This window comes from Periophthalmus magnuspinnatus, chromosome 13, assembly GCF_009829125.3.
Source record: "Periophthalmus magnuspinnatus isolate fPerMag1 chromosome 13, fPerMag1.2.pri, whole genome shotgun sequence".
Classification (NCBI taxonomy): domain Eukaryota; kingdom Metazoa; phylum Chordata; class Actinopteri; order Gobiiformes; family Gobiidae; genus Periophthalmus; species Periophthalmus magnuspinnatus.
Window position 1 is genome coordinate 10,485,047 of NC_047138.1, and position 20,384 is coordinate 10,505,430.

A 20,384-nucleotide genomic window follows, 5' to 3' on the forward strand; every position below is an offset into this window, starting at 1 on the left:
AAAAATTATTTCAGTAGCAAAATGTATATATTATGTATACTTACAAGCCACTTAACAGGTCCTCATCTGTGCTTGCTTGCCTCTTCTGTTGCTCCTCATCTTTGAGAAAGCGCTGGAGTTGTGAGCCTTGTCCCAGACACTGGTCTATCCCTTCTATTGATGGGAGTCCTTCCCCAGGGTTAATAATTGTTCGGGTGAAATTATAGTAATAGGGATTATTGTTACTGTCATCATCGCCGCTATCACCAGATGAAGAGGATGAACTCATATCATCTGCTCCATCCACCTGCCCTTCTGCCGACTTCTTCCGACCTCCGGACCTTTTCTTGAGCATTGGTCCACCCGCCTCTTCACTACCATAAAAGTGGAGGTCTTCGTGACCATAAGAGCGAACTCCATAAAAAGGCGTGAGACCAAAAAACATGTTCGAGCGGGCACGGGCACTACGGCGGGGATAACGCCTCTTTGCGGACCCTGAGCCATCACTGTCATCCTCATGGTGTTTGTCATCTAAACTCCTGGGGTCATCATCATGGCCTTCAGTGTCATCCTCTGTGCCTTGCGTGAGAAGGTCTTGGGAATACCCTCTGTGCAGAGCATCTTCTGCTGCGTGAGGGTGGGTGTCTGACTCAGAGCCATCACTGTTAGTGGAAGGTGATGAGAAGTGAATTGAGCTGGCTGACCTGCAGCCTCTCTGACCAGCAGGTAAGACAGAGGAGGTAGTGACCGTGCTATGACAAGTAGAAGAAATTCCATCAATAGTGTTAGTACTATTTGGATTGGTTGGCATAGAAGCAGATGTGAGGGGCTTGGAAGATTTCTCTCTTACAGATAGTTGGTTAGTTGTGTTCTGTTTTGTTTGGGACTTCTCTATGGCTAAGCTTGTTTGCTGCATTGGTTTTGAATGATCTGGGATTATTTTTTTATCAGAATCAGAGGGCATCTGTCTGCTTTTTGAAGATTCTTTCAAGTTTTCAATGTTTTCTCCTTGAGTTTTGTTATGACCTTTGGTGTGATTTCGGATCATTGTGTTTTGCTATTGCTGCTGGAGTTGTGAGTATCTGCTTTTGAGCTACCTGTAGTTTTAATATTATTGTTGTTTAAAGTGGAATAATTGTCATTGCTGCATGTTGTCAGGCTTTTGTCTATTTGACTGCTGCTTGACTTTTTAACCTTTGCATGTTTGTCTTTTGCAGTGGGGGAGTTTGACCCTTGTTTTAAATTGTCCTCATCTGCTGGTGACCTTGATGACCACAGGGGCTTCAATGTTGCTGCTGTGATTGGGCTTTGTACATAATCATGTGACTTTTGTGAACTGCCTTTTTGAAATGGCTGAGGAGAGCCAGATTTTCCGAGATGTGAGGTCTTCTGTAATGCAGCGGGCAATACATTTCCAGAGCCACTGGTGCTCACCTTCCCTGAGTTGGACTTATCTTTTAGTTGGATGAGGTCTGACGAGGAGAGAGGTTTGTGACGAGATGATGAGTTTGAAGAAAGTTCATTACTCCTGTGTTTTTCATGTCTGTCAGTGACAACAGCAGTGCCTGCAGGAGGAGAGGACTGGCCCTGACCTGTAGGGGTCAGTCTGGAGCTCCTAATCTCACCTCCAGATTTAAACTGAGATCCATGGTGACCGTCTTTCCCTGAGTCTTTATACCTTTCTGTGCTTCTGTGGTTTGAGTCTCTGGGGTGAAGTCTACTCTTGTCAGACTCACGACTTGATCTGTCTTTACCTTGGCCTGAGTCTTTCCCTGATTCCCTACTATGCTGCCGATGCTTATTAGAGTCTCTTAAACCTGTATCTCTATTGAGCAATTTATTTTTTTCAACAAACTGGGATCTGGGAGGATGTTTTACTCTTTTCCGTTTCTCTGTTGGTTGAGCACATGTTGGGCTGGGTTGTCTTTTCAGAGCTTTTAGCCATTTGTCTCTCTTTTTCTGGATCTCTACAGTGGTCTCTGTTTACTATTCGCCCCCTATCCATGTCCTTAACATTTGACTCTTTGGTCAATGATTTCTGTTGATCAAGCTCTTTGGCTGATAATTGACCCCGGTCCTTTAGCCGAATTTCTTTAGATTTATTCCTATGTGTATCCTTAGAAACTTGGTCTCGGCTTAACACTCTCACTTTGTTTGAATCTTTATGCGACTGATCTCTGTTCTGCTGCCATCTGTTTTTGTCTGTTGAGAACATTCTACTTTTTTCATCTTCTCTGTGAGCAGATTCTTTGCCGAGATGCTTCGACCTTTCAGGGTCTCTGGCAGGAGATGGGATTAGGGGAGGTGGGGACGTTAGGGGTCTTGATATAATCTGGGGAGAAGAGACAACCCCTCTTTGTCTGATAAGCGACTGAGGAGGGGAAAGAGAGGGAGAGCTGTGGCGCCGTGAGTCAACATTTTTAACTGTGGGATTTGGCTGTGAATGTCCTGCTGCAACTTCATGGCTTGGAGTTCGAGTGGTGCCTCCTATACAATGCACAAAATGAATATCAAAACAAACGAAATGTTGGCATTTATTTTGTCAACAGTTTCATTAAATACCTGGAGAAAGCATAGGTCTAGGGCCAGCTGGAGGGTAACTGGGGTGCCGATTTCTAGTGTAAACCCTGAGTTTAGGGGCGCTTGAAGGTGAAAGTGTGTCAGAGCGTCTTGGGGACTCAAATGGATCTGGAAAATCTTTTTAATGAAAAGAAAATACTTTTTTAACTCCTCAAGTTTAATCAAATATGTGAAATTAATCAAGTGTGTGAAACACTGTATTTACCTGCTATTGGAGATGGGCTGTGTGCTATTGTGCGATTTTCTTCAGGAGTCATTGTGCTCTTGGTATCACATTCTGACACTGGAGGATGGCAAACTAGGATCCTACAGGTGTACACACAGCGCTTCCTTGCATCTATAGTACTCCAGTACACCCTTGAGCATCTAATTGAAAACAATTAAAATTAATCATATGAATCAAATAAAGTTATATCTTGTACAACTCCTGCATCTACTGCTGCGCTCAAGCCACTGAATGGCCAGTCTATAGGTCAATATTGTGGTTTGGACAAAAGCCAAACATGATGACGGATGGAAAAAGGCCGATTTAAGGAGAAATACTGGTCATTTTGTTTTTGATAACATGCTGCAGAGGGAATCAGTTTAGTTTGTGGATGAGCCTGCTTTTCTCGCAACTGAATTCCACAACAGTTTGATTTCTCTGGTCACTCATCTGTTGTGACGCTTCGCTAAATCAGCGTTAAGAATTTGAACGTTCTGCCAGAACGCTATGAGCAGGAGCCCTCCCAGATTAATGTTGTGTAGAACAATCAAGAGTTCTACACAACATCAATCTGGCTTCTATCAGGTTACAGTTCAAAAGACAAAATAAAATCTTACTGGTATCCCACTGGAAAGAGCTTGCGTTTGCAGTCTGACAACTCCGTCAGTTTTCCCAAACAATCAATTGTCATGGAGCCTGTAGTGAATGGTGAAACACATTTAAACATTGACTTAAATGATTATTTTCTTGCTTCTGTTGTGGTTTTACCTATTATCATATGGACATCATCAGGTTCTAGTCCTGACAGCCACTTCTTCTTCAGGCTCATGCCCTCTATGTCCACCAATACTCTGCGCGTTACCTCAAACTCTGACACAACCTACAAAAATAAATCAACAAACAAAACATTGAATCATTTAATCACTATAAATCATTTGTAGTTTTAACTTTGCTCAAAAATCCATTCATACTTCTCCTTTAATCAAGTCTCTGTGCTTTGAACAATACACTTTCTTGTCCTCCAGGAAGATGCAATGACATTGGCGGGCACACATAAAGTGGTAGTTATTGGAGCAAGAGGTAAGGCAGCAGCTAACTGTGGCCCCAGGCCTTTGACACTTCTCACAGCACTAAATAAAAAAGCATATAAGGCTCATTAACACATCAACTAGTAATTATAAAATAGAGAAGTAATGTGTTATTTACCATCTGCTTTCCTCGGTGAACAGCCAAATGAACATTTTTTAGGGAGCCATCATCATCCTCAAACACGTCAGCAGACCAAAGGGCACAGTTAATATGGGTCCATTCATTCTGACCAATGTAAAGCAACCTACCCCCTTCCTAGATTGAAGACAAATTACACGTGTTTAAAAGGCAATCCTTGTGTAGTAATCTTACACTATTATTTTCACCTACATTATGATTCTCATCACCATATTTGAGGCATAAAGCACATTGCCTGTTGTCACCAATACCAGGTGGAGAAGGGGAGTCTGGGCTGTCTTCATGATCTTGAAAAAAAGACACAAACAGATTAAACCTTATTTGAGGTAACTAAGTGTTTCCTGTTTTGTATTTTATACTTTATTACCAGATGATAGTGGAGGAGGTGGAAGAAGAGATGAGTGGACCAGAGGAGGCAATGCAGGACAATCTTGTTCACTTGGGGGCTGAGGGCAAGGAGCTGGAATTATTTTCTTTGTAAAGAGGGGTTGCACTGCTCGAGAAAGTTCCTGCCTCTCCTGCCACTGGGCATAGTTATGATCCAATGATGGAGGCAGCACTGCATTTGGAAGGAGACAGCTACTGGAAGACAATAAAACACACATCAAGATTTCCTATTATAATGGAAAATAAGTGGTTTGCTGTTTAAGTAAAAAAAAACAAACAAAAAAACCAAGAACAATTATGCGACCTAACCTAACAAGAAAACTTGTTATAACATGATAATATAATATTATTCATCTAATTTGTCTAATTATAGAATGCTTGTCAGGTGTTTTCTTCTTTTTATTTAACATGATTGGGAACTCACTTGGCTGTGACTTTTTGTCTTTCCCATAACCTTGAATCTTTGATTCTGAACCACGGGAAGACACGATCCATTTGCTGTAACATATAAGTCATATAATTCAGTCAGTTCTGCTCTGTATGAATGGTTACCAACATCATATATAATGTACATTTGTATTTAACAAAGCTAATGGTACTAAGATTCATAACTGACTCTTACCCGAATGAAAAACGCTTTGACCATACTGTTAGTTTTGCGGCTCTCAGGCAGGCCACCATCACTGTTGATAGCTGTTTGAATGATTCTAGCGATATCATCTCCAAACTCCAGCTGTGGGACACACAAAAGGAGATTAAGTTATATTCTTGAATTGCACGAATCATTTTCGTCTCTTTATCACCTTATGAATGTCACCTAAAACACAGCATCTAGTGAATAATGAGTAAAACATACTCACCACTGACTTGTAGCGTCCCAAATCCATTTTTTTCTCAACAGACTCTAGATCTTGTGGTGAGTCACTGGGCCCAGGAGGAGCCTCCATCAGAACTGGGGGATCGGGCCCCTCTGGAGAACGGCGGGATGGCTGGCTTTCCTCTGTTTCTGGGTTTAGCTCTGGAGGCTTCACTGCCTGCTGACAGGGACAAGTAGGTTTGTTAATGCTAATACAGAACTGTCTCCTTAAAATATACTAAAAGAAGCACTAATTTGGCACAAACCTGTCTGTAGCGCAAAAGATGCATGGACGTATGAGAGTTCAGCAAAGAATTAAGGACATGGCGAATGCAACCCTGAAGCTCTCTTTCCAATTCTGTTCGCCATTGTGTTGGGTAGTGCTCTGTACATTTAGTACATGTGAAGCCAACACTCTCTGGGAGCTTGGACAACAGCTCATACATTTCATCTGGTTGACAATGACAAATGAAAGGATATTAGACTGAAATACAATTTGATATGAAAAAATAAAGATTACTTATATTTCTAAGAATAAAAGAACTGAGCCGACAGATATGACACTTTGGTCAGTCAGTTGAAAGGAGTCCATTAAAAAGATGTACAGGTAACAGTACACCTTCAACTACTGAAAGCTGACATCATCACAGTTGTTTGTGTATGGGGTTGCATATCAGTCAGAACATCATTACACAAACATGACCACCAATATTAAACATATAATTAAAGGCCTGATGAGTGTAGTTTTAGTGCATCAATTAATCTGTTTGGTAATGTGATAAAGTCAACAAACCTGTCACTTTCTCACACTTGGCATGAACCCAGCATTTACAATGGCAACACTGCATCATCTTGCTTTCACCGTCATCATCATCATAGCGCTTATCACACAGCGGGCAATGTTTCCCTGAAAAAGTTGGAATAGATGTCTAGATCCAAAAAGGGACGTATAAAAGACATTGTATCATAGTGATTCACACATTTTAGTGAATACTACAAAATGGTACATAAATGGTTGCGTTTCTATACCGTACTTAAAAAAAACCCGCAGAGACAGGAGATAAAGCAGACTTACCAAATGACAGTGATATATGGATGCAAACTAATGCAACACACCATATTGGACATAGGCACTGAACATTGAGCTAACCTTTCACACAGAGTTTAGCACAGTCATGACACATTGAAAAGTCATGTGACCATTGGGCATTCCATGATTTTCCAGGCTTAGTGGCCCCACAACTTTTACAGCGCACACATTTGCTGCAAACCTAAAAAAAAAAGATTAAATTAATTAAATAGTAAAAATAAATCTATTCATAAGACAAAGTTACTAAGGAATAATTGCGACAAAAAACCTACCCAGACTTTTTTCTTTTTGGTGAGTCTGGTAGGGTGGTTAGTACCCAGGCACTCCGGGTGATAGCTGTTACGGCACTTGTCACACTCAAGTAGTGGCTGCTGCAAAGCCAAATAAAAAAACATGCTTAAAATGAACAGAAAACAAGACTTTGCAAGTACACAACTAAAGATATTGATTCACATTTACATTATTATGCTGTGTCAAATAATGCTTACTTTTGTTTTCTGGTGTTGGCGCCCACAAGCCTGACAAAATCTACACCTTCGGCAACACCAATTTTCAAACTGTTCTTGCAGAGGGCGCTCTGACTCCCCCAGACAAAAAAGATGGAATGGCTCACAGCACACCTGGCAGTAAACAAACTAGAACACAAAAACATAATATAGATTATAAGAAGTAGACCATATGTTCATAGATTGTCATTCCTAAAATACCAAAAATCAAATTATCTACCTCAACATTCCCACTGCTGGCACATAAGAAGCAGAGTGCTCTGGGTGTGACCGGCACAGAGGTGAGCAGGCTGAGGCCACCCGCCTCCCACACCTTGTCTACATCATGGTCCCTCTTAAAATCCACTCTGATGCGATGCACTCCGTCGCAGGGGGGTGCTCTGGACTTTGCTGGGCCCCTAGTCGAGGGAGTGCTCAGCCAGTTTAAATTACTGCTGCTGGGTGGCTTAGAGGTCAGTGCCTTTGTATAAAACAAAAAATATGATTTATTACAATTTTAACAAAAAATCCAAATTTCAGTGCATTCAAAAAGTGCACCTTTAATGTATTATATTGTACAAAGATTACTTTAATTTGTATTCATAGGAAGACAGATTAGTATTGGAAGAATATGGACAAATTCACACCCTTAACAGCAACTCATGAAGTAGGTTTCTTTTGATGTTTCTGAAATTTTATTTTAGTCCACCTGTGTTTTCCATTAATCATGATTTGGAGAGGTACAGCTGAAGAGTACATGATGGGAATCCTCATGATGGTCACACTAGCTATGGTTGAGAATGGAGGGAGTAGTCTGTTGTAAATGTATTATTATAGGGTAATCACTGTAGGACTTCAGAAATAAGTTATTTGTTCCAATATTATGCTACATCATAATACATTTAAAAAATATTAAAGGGGTTACTATCTGAATGTGTTGCATAAGGACTAGTACATTACCTTGTCTTTTGGCCTCTCTTTTGGAGATGGAGGGACAGACCGTGAAGTTGACCTTTTTGATAGTTTTGAGTCTGTTAAATAAGAGCGACATTTTTCCTATTATTTTCAATCCAAGAATAAAGAGGTGCAACACAGTGTATACATACAGTACCTGGATCTGGTGTAACTGAGCTTTGCTGACTTGAGGATTGCTGCAGCCTTCTCCTGGGCTCACTTGATACGAGTTTGGGAGATTCCTTTTTGGACATTGCCTGATTAATAGCTGGACAGTGCTGCTGTTGTGTTTGTTGGAGAGCTGATGTCTTAGCTGGAGAGTTCTGTGCTGATGACGAGGATGAAGATGATGATGATGATGAGGACGAGGAGGAGGAAGAAGAGGAGGAGGATGAAGTGGAAGAGGAGGAGGACGAAGACGTTTCCACTGACAGTTGAGCTTTGTGTCCTTTCTTACTGGGCAAACTGGATACATTGCTCGCTTCTGGGACTGGGGACAGATCCTGGGGTTGTACAGGGGGTTCAGAAGGGTCTACAGGTGGAGGGGATACTGTCAGGGGAGATGATTGTTCTGATGGCTGCTCTCTAAGCTTGTCCTCAGAAAGCTTTAAAGGAGATGTTGCACTCTTTTTAACCAAAGGCTCCTCCTTTGCTGGTGAAGGAGTAGGTTTCATAATAGAGTCTACATTAGGCCCTTTAACTGGATTTACAGAATCCCTCTTCTCAGACACTTTGTTCTTTCTCTTATCCTTTTTGCCTTTCCCTTGCTTCTGAAGAAACATCTTTGAGGGCATCCATTGTAAATTCTGACACTTCCTCATCCTGCCAAAAATAAGATATTAGTTTGTTATTTTTTGTAATATAACAAAAAGTACATGTAAAAAAAAAGGGTAACTCACTTGCAGCACTGCTTTTTGATATTTCTTCCTCCAAATTTTGGCTTGTCAAGACAGTTAGTGCATACACCACAGTCTTCAGGTACCTGACAGCCTGAGCATTGGCCACAGCGCCGGGAGCGCCGCCCTTTTTTAGGAGGAGCTTCTTGAACAGGCTTGTGTCGTGTTTCCCGTGGCTTTATTGGAGGAGATTGTGGCTCTGCCTCTTCAGAGCCCGCTACAGATGACTTGTCTATGTTGGGACACAAAAGATTTAAATGAGTTTCCGAAAAAGTTTCAGGTGACCTTTACATAAGGTAATATGTTGCATGTACGTAGCATTTTACCATCATTTCCCATGGATGATAAAATCTTTTCTCTCTCCTCCCAGGGCAAGGCACTGAGTGTGGGCATGTCATCAGGAAACACTGCCCGATTGCGGCCTAGGGCCACAGCTGCACGACGACATACATGTTTGATGCGTGGACCACGGACTGAGGTTTCTGATGAATCACTTTCTTGCCCCTGTTCAACAATAAACAAAGCAAAGTAAACTAGATAATTGCCAAAGCCAAATAATTAACTACTTGGCAGTTACCAACAGTACCTTGAATTGTTTGAATTTATTTTAAATATAATTCTTAGCTAGGTTATACAGATAATACAAGAAACAAAGAAAAAAACTTACCATTAGCTTAGTTGGCTCAGCAGGTTTCATCTTACTCTTTTCTATCTTGAAAAGCTGAGCTTTAGCCTTCTTCAGCAGTCCGACTACACGCTTGTCAGTAACAGGTTGCTTCTCTGCTTGAGCCAGAACTGAGGAGACTGGTAGCTGTCTGTTTGGCTGTCCAGAAAGACTTGCTGTTTGTGGACTAGAGCCATTTTGTTTGTCTTTCTCCTCAATTTCAGCCTCTACCCCTCTTTCAGAAGGTCGACCTTTTTTAGAAAAACGACCTTTCCCAACAGCTGACTGCATATTGGATTGGACCATGCGGCTTTCTGAAGAAACAGAATCAGAACCTGTATCCATAGTTGCTGACTTTTTGCGTCCCAGAGTCTTTTTTGAAGAAAGAGCTTCAGAGTCTTTTCCATCAACACTGAAGTGACTGGAGGGTGTACTCGGTGAACCATCCCTTGATGAAACTTTGCCTCTTTTTTCCAAATCCTTTCTGTTCTCCTTCTTATTCTCTTTTTCTTTGTCTCTGGTTTTGTCTAAATCTTTTTCTTTATGACTAGAGTCTTGTGGTGCTGACAAACTTCTCTCTTTACCACCCTTTCCCACTCCTCTGCCTTGGTCCTGTGAAGTGGTTGGGAAAAGGGGAAAGAGTGGGGAAGCAGCTGATGCTGCAGTGGAGAGCGGTGTGGTTCCACCAGCTCCTCTTCTGCTGTCAGGTGTTGCCTGTGCACCAAGACCCAGGGTCATTGTGGAGAAGGTGCTGAAGGGAGTTAAGGCACTTGCGGTGAGTGGACTGGCAGAGACCCCTGGTATAGAACTGGGATTATTACTAGAAACAGAGCCTGGTAACAGAGACTTCTCTGAGTTTTTACCCCTTGATGTTTGTCCTCCAATTTGGCTGCTCCGTCTGGTCATTGAATGGGAAGGAGACCGCAGATGGCCACGATGTGCTCCAGATACCGGTCGTTTTTTGCGCTTGAAATTTCGGCTTGAACTTGTGGATGATTGCTGAGGAGATAGTGAGCCAGGACTGCTTCCAGAAGATGACTGCAAAGTCACAGACTCAAAAATGCGAGAATGGGCCTCACTAGGAGTAAAGCGAGGGGCACGCAGCAAAGGACTACGCTTCTGAAGTGGTGCATCAAAACGGGAAGAGGAAGATTGTTGGGTGTGCAAATGAGGTTGGAGGGGACCAAAAAGAGCTTTTGTTCCTCCCCCACTGCTTGGTACTGGGAATGTGACTGGTGTAACTCCACCTGAACCACTTTGTGGTATTAGCCCTACATCTTCTGGGGTTAAAGGTGGAGGACGGAAGTTGTCAAAGATGGGCTTGCGTATAAGACCCTCCTTGGCATACTTTGCTGACGAAAAGTACTGTTGCTCAGGGTGTGATAGCGACGTCCAACGGAAAGTTGGCTCTCGTAAAATTGATCGACTACGCTTGTCAGTCAATCCAGAGAGTACAGATGGCCCAGAGCAGAATGGAGGGATGGAGTGAGAGATCCAGGGTGACTGTGCATGATGTTCACTGATAGCTGTCGTGTTGGAGACTGAAGAAGGTGGCTGTGGAGGGCTGAGAAGTGGTGGGGGTGGAGGTGAAGAGGAGGAAGAGGCTGTAGATGAAGCTTGTTGGACATTCACATGGGCTGTGGAGGAGAGCAGTACACCTGTTGGAGGACTAATGATTGGCTTTTTGGGCACTGTTGTAAGGATTTCTCTGACCCTCCTGTTCTGACTTCCTCGTCCCACCTCCTGACCTCTATGTCCACGTCGATTCCTCTCAACCAGCATATGCTCTGGTTCAGGCTCAGAGGGAGGAGAGACAGGCCTGGAGCTGTGCATCTCATTGGTCTCTCTTTCTTCTTGTAAAGAAAGGGAGTTATCCTCAGGCTCTGATAAAGCCTGAGTGCCCTCTGAGCCTTGAGACTCACAGGTAGAGTCCTCCAGACTGGGGCTGCTGGATCGCGAGGACTCTGCAGATGAGATCTGAGAAGAATGTTGGGACACTGCACTTGAACCACAGGATGCCGCACTGCTAAATCTCCCATTGGTAGCATCATTTGCGTCATTGTCGACATTTTTAGATTCTGTTGGGATTGTGGCAATTGGAGCCGGGGTCGGAGGTGGAGGAAGGGGATCTGTTGGAGCAGTGACCCCAGTGCTGCTGGCAACCGTTGTGGAGGAAACTGGTACGGGTGAAGCAGAGGAGGACACAACTGTTGGCGGTTGTGAGCCTGTTGACACAGTACTGGATGTTTCTAAACGTGGCATCTTCATTTGAGGTGTTCCAAAACTACCCTCATCTTCAATAAAGCGTTTGGGAGTTTTGATAATGCGAAGGGAAACTGTACTGACTACAGGCATAATAAACTGCCTGATGTTCTTCAACTGTGTCTTTCTGATTCCAGCCTCAATGGCGCTTGCCCCATTTCCACTACTAGCTTCTTTTTCTAAACGTTTCTGGGCTCCTTTTTTAGCTCGTTGAAGGAGCTGTTTAGCAATTGTTGCATCTGTGCGTTTTGAAGAGGGAACTATCCTGACTGGCTTTCTATGTCGAGGGCTTTTTCTGAGACCAGCGGTTTTGCTGGGTGTGGAAGGTGATGGTGAAACTGGAGCATTGGAAGAGTCTTGGTCATCAGCACCATCCTCATCCCTCACTGGAGCAGAGTTACCACGCTTAGTGGCAGCAGCTGCTTCAGCTTTGAGTCGCTCAGCTGAAGGTGGTCGGCCACGCCTACGTCTGGGTACACTTGACAAAGTCTTGAGCCGTGACTTAAGAGGTGAGAGTTTTGTGGCCCTCAGTCTCTTTAAGCTGCCAGCCTTAGAAAGCTTGGCATCCGTGTGATGAGACTTCTCCTTCTTTCCATCTTCCTCTTCTGTGTCTAACTCAGTCCTTGTATGTCTGTCGTCTGGTGCACTTGTACCCCAAGATTTCTTATTATTTGAAGGAGGGCGACCTCTTCTCTTTTCCCCTGCTCCAGGTGGCCTCCCTGGCAGTCTTTTTATCCTTTCAGCTGGCTTTTCAAGAGCCTCAGGTTGAGCTTGTGTGGGTGAAGATAGTGAAGAAGGGGAGGGCGAAGGAGATTTCTGGGCAGACAGGACTCGTGGGGGGCGACCTCGGGGTTTCCTCTCTTGTGTGGGAGTGTCTGTTCAGTATAGTCGAAAACATGCAATTATTATAATATATGGTTGTTATGGTTATTATTCAATTTTATAAAAAATAAAACTGAATTGACTACCTGATGAAGCTGTTGAAGAACTGTGTATTCTTTTCTGTTCTGTAATGGATCCAAATCCGTCAAATGCCTCATCCTAGTGGGGAAAAAAGTTAAATCCCAATTAAAAACTCAAAAACAACATAAAATTACTATTATCTTGTCCAAATGCAATACACAACACACCTTGAATTTTTTTTTTTACTTCTGAATGATTGTAAATGTATAAACAAACAACACTGAGTAACTTTTTGCATTTAATGTTGCGTCTTCCCCACCTATGCGTCCTGTTGGTCAGCCTCCTTCATGCTCTGAGTGAGTGAAAGGTGGATATAACCTATCATAGTGAACTGTGAACTCGCACAAGAAGCAGTTGGCTTTAGTTGCCCCTAAATGGCATGTAAAAAATACTGCATGACTCATGATAAAATTAAAATCTCAATCTCTGCCCTAAAAAATTTGTGATTATCTAGTTCAATGACAATTATACTTTCCCCAAACTGTATTTGCCAAATCATACAAGCAATTTTAACGTTACAATGGAGTTCTAACACTGGACATTTAGAGAAGTAAGTGTATATGTAAAGATAATAATAATTAAACACATCCCTGTGTACACCTATGTTGTTTTTTAATTACCTTAAGTATATGTTTAAGAGGAGAGATGAGTATGCCATTTTGTCATGTTTATATATAGCAACGTGTGGGGAAGCATTTAAGTTCCCATTGGCCCACTTTGTACAGCAGCTGCATTCCAAGTTCTCACTAGTATTTAAGCACATAACAACAAGAAATTCAACTTCTGTAATTTCTTTGTTGGTTTAATTATTTACCAACTTTTGAGTTAAAAATATATAACGGGATGCTGCTTGTGACACATGACACTTTTAGTATTGCACTAGTCTTGGAGTTGTAGCAGAGCTGATAGGGAGGGGTTACAACAAATGAGTTAGTTCAAATATTTAATAGAAAATTTGTACTAAAGAATTACTAAAGATAACCGCATCCCTAATAAACAGTAAGATGTAAACATTCAGAAGTAAAATCTGGGGCATGGGTGCAAGAGTGCAAGAATGGTGGAAGCAACATCATGATGACATGAAGACTTTGGCCCTAGCTTTATGCAAAGATGTTGCTGAATACTCTCCAAAAACTTTCATCATCCTAAATTTACTAGACCATCTCAGATTTTCTGTTTTATACTATGTCGCTAAATGTACATTTTGCGACCAATCTGGCTCAACAATTTCCTACTTATTGACCATTTTTCCACTTTTTATTGCTTATCACCAAATATTACAACATCACATTAAGCAAGTAAGAATAAGTAAAGAAGTAAAGAATTTTAGATAACAGGATAAAAAGCAGAAAAATTAAACAATAACCATTCTTCTTGTAGCTGTTTAACGTTTGAATATGTGAAGTTGTTCTTTCAGGCTCAGAGTGAAGTTCACCTTCCCATTATAAATATTTTCTGCATAATGTCAATCCACTAGGTATGGCTGGGCAACTCAGGCTTAAGCCATCTTCTCATTATGGCCCTCAAGCATAACATTAACATTATAACATTAGTGTAAAATAGGTGTAGAACAGGGGTGCCCAAACTATGGCCCAGGGGCCAAATGTGGCCCTCACACCAGACCAGTTTTTATTGGCCCTCAGGCCTCCTGCTGAACTGACCCATTTGATCATAAGCAGTACTTTTTAAAAATTTTACTATTTCTACCACTATATCCTCAAACATCACATTGCATTGTGATACAGACCTAAAATGAATGTGTTTCAAGCCTTATTAATATACAGCGGCTCTGTCAAAGCTGTGTATAATTACTGCACTGCATTGATCACTGGTCTGTGGGCCTCCACTTAGAATATGTTTTGAGATGTCGCCTTCAATAAAAAAAAAAAAAAAAGTTTGGGCACCAATAAAATATTGCAATATTTTTGTTAGAAATCAATGTAGAGAGTTCCCAAAACGTTTGTGAGCAATGCCAGAAGATATTGGCGTGATTTGCTTCGACAGTATCAATTTGCCTTGAGTTCTCTGTTAAACAAAAAAAAAAAGAAAACAAATACAGATCTTCCAGTTGGATTCTCTCCAGAGAAAAAGACTCTGATAGTTATATATTATAGGATTCCTGATCTTTGGGAAAAAGCATCTCCCTCCCTTGTCCCATCTTTATTTGACTACTTTTTTGTTGTCATGCACTACTTGCTGTTTCTAAAACTGCACTGTGCTAACCTCATCCTTCCGTTCTAAATTTTTACAATATTCTCACAAATGGAGAGTTTAAAGATATCAAGTTCTGATATATTGAAATTTCCTTTCTATTATGTTTTGTAATTGTACAGAAGGCTGTGTGGGTTTTAATCCACTTCTTAAATGTTGAATCATGTTTTGCCGCTCTTCTAAAAATATGTGTTTATACTTTTATGGTCTGAATGTCATATCCAGGAATACATGGATATGGATATGCCATTTGGTATTGTACCCTGGGTTACTGACTCCTTTCTACCGACCAATGTGAAAAGAGCAGTAACAGAAACCTTTGATAACTTCTGTTTTGAATGGGCAAAACTCCTATCACCTATAAACAGGAAGCTGTAACCCAGGAATAGAAAGTTACTAATGTCACTACAAATGAATGTAGATGTTTTTCCCCTCAGAGAAAGTGGACTAAATTGAATTTATGGACATTTTTAGTCATTTTAATCTAGATAATGACTAATACATGAAAAGATACCAAAAAGTACCATTCCAGCAGTCAGCCCTATACTTAAACATTCTATAGGTGAATGTAAATTCATATTGATGGTAATTAGAGAGTAGTGTTTCCAAAAAACTGCTCTGTGATCATTAATGTTGCCTCTGAAGTTTCAGTACCAGTGCTATTCATTATGAAAGCATTTTACACTGCATGAGGGACAGTCCCAGAGAGCTCTGAGCGGATGAGAAACAAGACTATATGCAGGTTAGAAACATACAGTCCGTTAGAAGGTTACAAGAAGTTTCAAATGGTGGGATAATAAAAGTAAAGAATTCATATTTAGTAGTATTTGATTCAAGAATAAAATTATCAAATACAGTAAAAATAAATAAATAAATATTCTAACTATCCACCCTTGAATTCTACAAACTAAACAAATGAATATCTTACCATTTCATTTTTCCCCTAGTTATGTATTATAGTCCTATTCCTGGACTATAATAGTCTCATGTGCAACAATAAATAGACTTAATAAAAACAATCATACTTGTATTTCTACAATCATAATACTAATAGTTAGGCCTATGCACACTCTAAAACACATGGGAAAAACCTTTTATAATGGCTTATTTTTCATCAATGATGCACTTTCTTTGGAAACATATCTCAATCTAGAACCCTTCAGTCACCATTTCAACTTTTATTTGGTTTAATGTATTTCAAAAGTCCCAATGTACAACAGAAATAATCATCTATCACTATTTGAAAAAATAATCGCCGACTAGTCTACCGCTAAAATAATGGTTAGTTGCAGCCCTACAGGAGGAGATACATCTCTCTATTGTAAGTCACTTAGGAAATAAACAGTTACAAAAATGAATGCTTATGATTTGAAAAGTAAGAGTTTCCCTTACTATAGGGCTCAGCATATTGTATATGATTACTTAGCCCACTTACAAAACTTTAGGTACAAGTGATGACAGGCATTGGTCAAATTGGTGCCACCCTCGCCCTTTTACATGTGTTGGATTTGAAACTTTTTTTTTCATAAGGGCAATATCAACCTTGGTCCTCAGAAAGCATGCAAAGGCCAGTTTGAGCCATGGCCCCACCCTCATTGAACCACCCCAGTAAAAAAGTGGCTTTTGTAACCCCAGGCAGCTACTAACAAAAGGAGGACAGTTGTTTTTTCAAGTGTCCAAACACAATTTGTAACTTTTGACACCATGTCTGGACTGTGCGGTGCGTGTAGTGTCTGTGGGGAAACATACTGATGGGCATAAAAGCTCACCGTCTGCCTATGAGGGCCAAATCTGCTATTCACTTAATTCAACTGTAAAATTGGTTCTGAAAATAAAATAAATACAATTACATGATCTCAACCACAATGTACAGGGGTATACTACTATACTGAGGAAGATTTTCTAATTGAATGGACTCTCACTAAAGGTGAAACCCTTCTGCTTGCTTCCTGTGGCAGAATAAAGCCATGGACGGGAGGGTCTGTGACTAATTCTACTCTCCGCGTTGTCCCATCGGGAGGAGGGGAGTCGTTCTGCACCCTTTGATATCCCTGCCTGCACTCTTTCAGCCGCCCCCACTTTGTGAGAGGCTAGTATAAAAGCAGACACAAAGCTTCCTGCTTCTATCCACAGGCTGTCTCAGGAATGGTTGAGCGGGTGGGAGGGCGTGTGATGGACCAATACAGGGGGGGAAAATTTAAATAGTCCAAACACCTGCTGGATTAAAGCCATTTCAGTATAAATGTTGTTTAACTGTGAGGCAAGATGGCATTTGGTGGACATCAGTAGCAGCTGGTGATAGCTGAGTGGGCAAATTGGAAAAAAAGAGCAACTTTTAAGATTAAAATTACGGAAGTAAAGCCTCACACATAAAGGAGTACTTTAAGAATGAAGAAGAGCGAAATGGTAAAGCTATCTATTATTATTATTATCATTATTATTGCTGATTTACCACAACAAAATATCTAAATCAAAATTATCAACTCATGCACAATAGCAAACAAATGGCTTCATTTGGACAGCAACAACCACAAGCCCCCCTTTGAGTCACACCAATAGGTTCTGTAATCCATTCCAAAGTGGCAGCTGTCACAAGAAAAGTTGGTCTGCCTCTCAGACGGTTTGTGTGTGTCTGATGGGGTTTCTTTGCCGAAAACGAGGGAGGGGTGGCAAGTGTAGGGCTGACGCTGTGTTCAAGTTTATCCTGAGCGCTCAGCAGGCTGCACTGAGCCTGAACAATTCTGCCCCATTCTGGCCAAGCAGACACAGCACTGCTTCTCAATGAAATCGCCCTACTGTGTCCGCTAACTCTATAGTCTTGAAAGTCTACTGGGATTCAGTGGGCCATTCACCATCATAAACAGCCCAGATATAACTGCTGCTACTTTAGGACTAAAAAATATTAAAGCTTTGCCCAAAGCACTAACACGAGAATAAAAAGTTCTAATAGGCTTGGAAAAACGTATAACTATATAAACTGTATATTGAAAGATTAACCCAGGCAAAACATGTTCTATATTTCAAATACTTTTTCGGCATATTAAATAGTGTATCAACACAATGTAGATGTTTAACCATGCATAGTTCAGACGACGAGGTAAACATGCCTGCAAACGGTGAACTCCCACTGCAATGAGCGCATGGTGCGTTCATCATGAGGGAAGATGGTCGTTTGCTAAGGCGAACACACCCCCACATCACACGGTTCTCGAGAAGGGGCTCGTTGTTATTGTAGCCAACCCTGCATGCGCACTGTCACTTCAGCATGTAGTTAGCTCCGTTCAAACTGCGCAATTCACTCAGACCCTAAATCAAAACACTTTTCGTAGTTATCTTCACCATTAATCAAACGCACTAGCTAAAAGCATTTGGATTTCAGTGTGTCAATTAGAGAGCCCCTCGTTAGGTACTACATTCGGTCTGGATGGAGAAGGGGAAAACATGTCCACCTCCCATTTTCCTATGCATCAGCAGTAGCCCCAATGGCTAGCGTGGCGTAGTAGAGCGTAGCATTGTAACTGTTAGCTAACCTGAAACAGCAATGGAGATAATGTACTCATGTGCATGAGCGCTTACTGGTAGTGTAAGATGTGATGCTGAACTGCGTTGCAACAATTTGTGACTCAAAGATAAGCATGCAAACCAGACCAAACCATACCAGCCCCCTGAGCCCTGATTTCAAGAGAAAAATATTGCCGTTAGTTCTAGCTGAGATGTGTGGACAGCTAGCCAGAATGCTAACGGGTCATCTATGTTGGCGCACGTTCACTAATAAAATGTATCTTACAGTTGTAAGCGGTGCGTGATTCAATTGTTAGTTTGTTACCGTGATAACACAATGTGCACTTATCTTAAATGACTATGAATAAACAAAAATAACTGATGATGTACCAATTCGCAGAGACAAGCGCTAAGTTCACGCTAGCTCGTTTGTAACCACAACTACACAGCCTCTTCAAGGTAAGTAGTTAGTCTTGTTATTAAACGCACCTTACAACCTCCTGTGTAATAACACATGCATTGTCTTTGGCCATATTTTACACTGTTAAACATGTTTAATGTTAATGCCTAACTTTACCCACTGCTAACTTGCTCAAACGTAGGTTACGTTATGTTATGTCAAGTGACTTAACGGAATTGCTCTAACAATTTGGCCACACTACTGATACTGCTTAAGTGAAATAAATGGTCTGCGTGTATTGTAGTAGCCTATACTGCATTTTAACACCCACTTATTGTTTTGACTTGGCCAACAATGTAGTGTTAGCCTGGACCATTCATCCAGACGTTGAGTGCACTATTAGCCTGTCATAACGCCACAGTGGTGCACGCAAACTTTGTATAAGGACTACGGTAGACTACATGTCTTACACTGTGACTAATTGTATTAAAATTCACACAGTCGATGCCACAGCCACACACAGAACTCATCTTCGTAAGGAAGTTTATTCTTTTCAGAAAAAAAATCTTTTGAGGGAGATTAATTGTAATCAAGTATGCTGCTCCATAAAGTTAACCCTGGTTTGAGAACCCAAACATCAGAATACAACAGGACTCGTAAAGTCACATCTTTGCTCACCTCTCCACTGCTAGAGTCACTCGATTCTCCCAAAACATCCCGAAATTTCTGCAGATTGCTTCTGATAACCGAGGAGACTTGTAGTGCAGCGTCAAAGCCAGGTCCGAGCCCCGCTGCGTTTTGTTGGGCTCCCGAAACACTCTGCAGAGAGGCAGTAACTCTGATCCGGCCCGCTTTCCTCCCGGTACCGGAGTTGCTGCTCCCCCCGGGCCGAGCGGGGAACCGCCACCGACAGCTGTGCGCCATTTTACACTCTGCCTGTCTGCCCTGCGATCAGAGATACCTCGGTGGGCGGAACCCTAACCCAGCACTCCACATAAACAACCCCGACCGCAGCGCTGCGCTCTTACTGGCCGTACTGCGTAATGCATGTTGCGGGGCGGAATATAGAAACCCCGACCGACTATTTCTCCGCGTCTCGTACGTCGCTCACAGGTTCTGGAGTCTTTGCCCGGGAATCCATCCCCAACTTGATTCGAGTAATTAAGATGATGTTTCCTAGTTGGCTCAGTCCATTCATAGACCAAAAAGTGCCTGCTTTGCAATAATTTAAATATGTGACTAAAGTCGTGTAAGTTTCTAATCGTGGTGTTCAAAATCATCCTTTCTAGACGTATTTGACATATTTTTTTGTTTATTCTTAAAGGTGATTAACCTTTAGAGAGATGTTATAACGTTGCCTTTAATATTCCTCAGTATGGCATTAAGCATTTTTGGCAATATTTGGGAGGTATGTGGAGAGTGGATGCAACATACATACGTTTAATGACATACTAGAAAACAGGTCAGAAGCAATTAACAATTAAATGGTGACTGGTACGTAACCAGAAAAGTTACGTAGTGCACCTTAAATATTTGTAATGCTAGGTTGCGTTCACGTGACATTAGCTGGAGGGCAGGCCAGAATTCTATTGTGAAATAAATTTGATGTGAAGTGTCAAGCATTCTAGCAGATTTGTTGTCCCGGATCATGGTTAATATCAATGTGATGATTGTGTCTGGCCACAGGAATAAATGCTAAAATGTAAAAACATTTTGAATTTCCT

At 41.5% G+C, this 20,384-nt stretch overlaps 2 protein-coding genes across 2 annotated transcripts in view; both read right to left on the reverse strand.

Annotated features, from left to right (window-relative positions):
* mcamb (melanoma cell adhesion molecule b) overlaps window positions 1-19,599 on the reverse strand; it is a 74,350-nt gene extending 54,751 nt beyond the window's left edge. Inside the window, exon 1 of the mRNA XM_055226167.1 lies at window positions 19,592-19,599. The gene's annotated coding sequence lies outside the window, so the exon portion shown is untranslated. The remainder of the gene's footprint in view (window positions 1-19,591) is intronic.
* The window catches only part of kmt2a (lysine (K)-specific methyltransferase 2A), a 28,161-nt gene extending 8,562 nt beyond the window's left edge, over window positions 1-19,599 (reverse strand). The window contains 27 exon segments of the mRNA XM_055226166.1: window positions 45-1,038; window positions 1,041-1,831; window positions 1,833-2,466; window positions 2,542-2,676; window positions 2,765-2,925; window positions 3,382-3,460; window positions 3,533-3,644; window positions 3,736-3,894; window positions 3,971-4,108; window positions 4,184-4,278; window positions 4,359-4,573; window positions 4,803-4,876; window positions 5,001-5,111; window positions 5,239-5,412; window positions 5,501-5,685; window positions 6,028-6,141; window positions 6,385-6,505; window positions 6,597-6,695; window positions 6,813-6,959; window positions 7,051-7,290; window positions 7,770-7,840; window positions 7,921-8,585; window positions 8,663-8,891; window positions 8,986-9,163; window positions 9,327-12,460; window positions 12,554-12,626; window positions 19,339-19,599. Of these exon segments, the coding sequence (XP_055082141.1) occupies window positions 45-1,038; window positions 1,041-1,831; window positions 1,833-2,466; window positions 2,542-2,676; window positions 2,765-2,925; window positions 3,382-3,460; window positions 3,533-3,644; window positions 3,736-3,894; window positions 3,971-4,108; window positions 4,184-4,278; window positions 4,359-4,573; window positions 4,803-4,876; window positions 5,001-5,111; window positions 5,239-5,412; window positions 5,501-5,685; window positions 6,028-6,141; window positions 6,385-6,505; window positions 6,597-6,695; window positions 6,813-6,959; window positions 7,051-7,290; window positions 7,770-7,840; window positions 7,921-8,585; window positions 8,663-8,891; window positions 8,986-9,163; window positions 9,327-12,460; window positions 12,554-12,626; window positions 19,339-19,584 (9,374 nt within the window). The 5' untranslated portion in view covers window positions 19,585-19,599.
* Window positions 19,600-20,384: the final 785 nt, after the last annotated feature.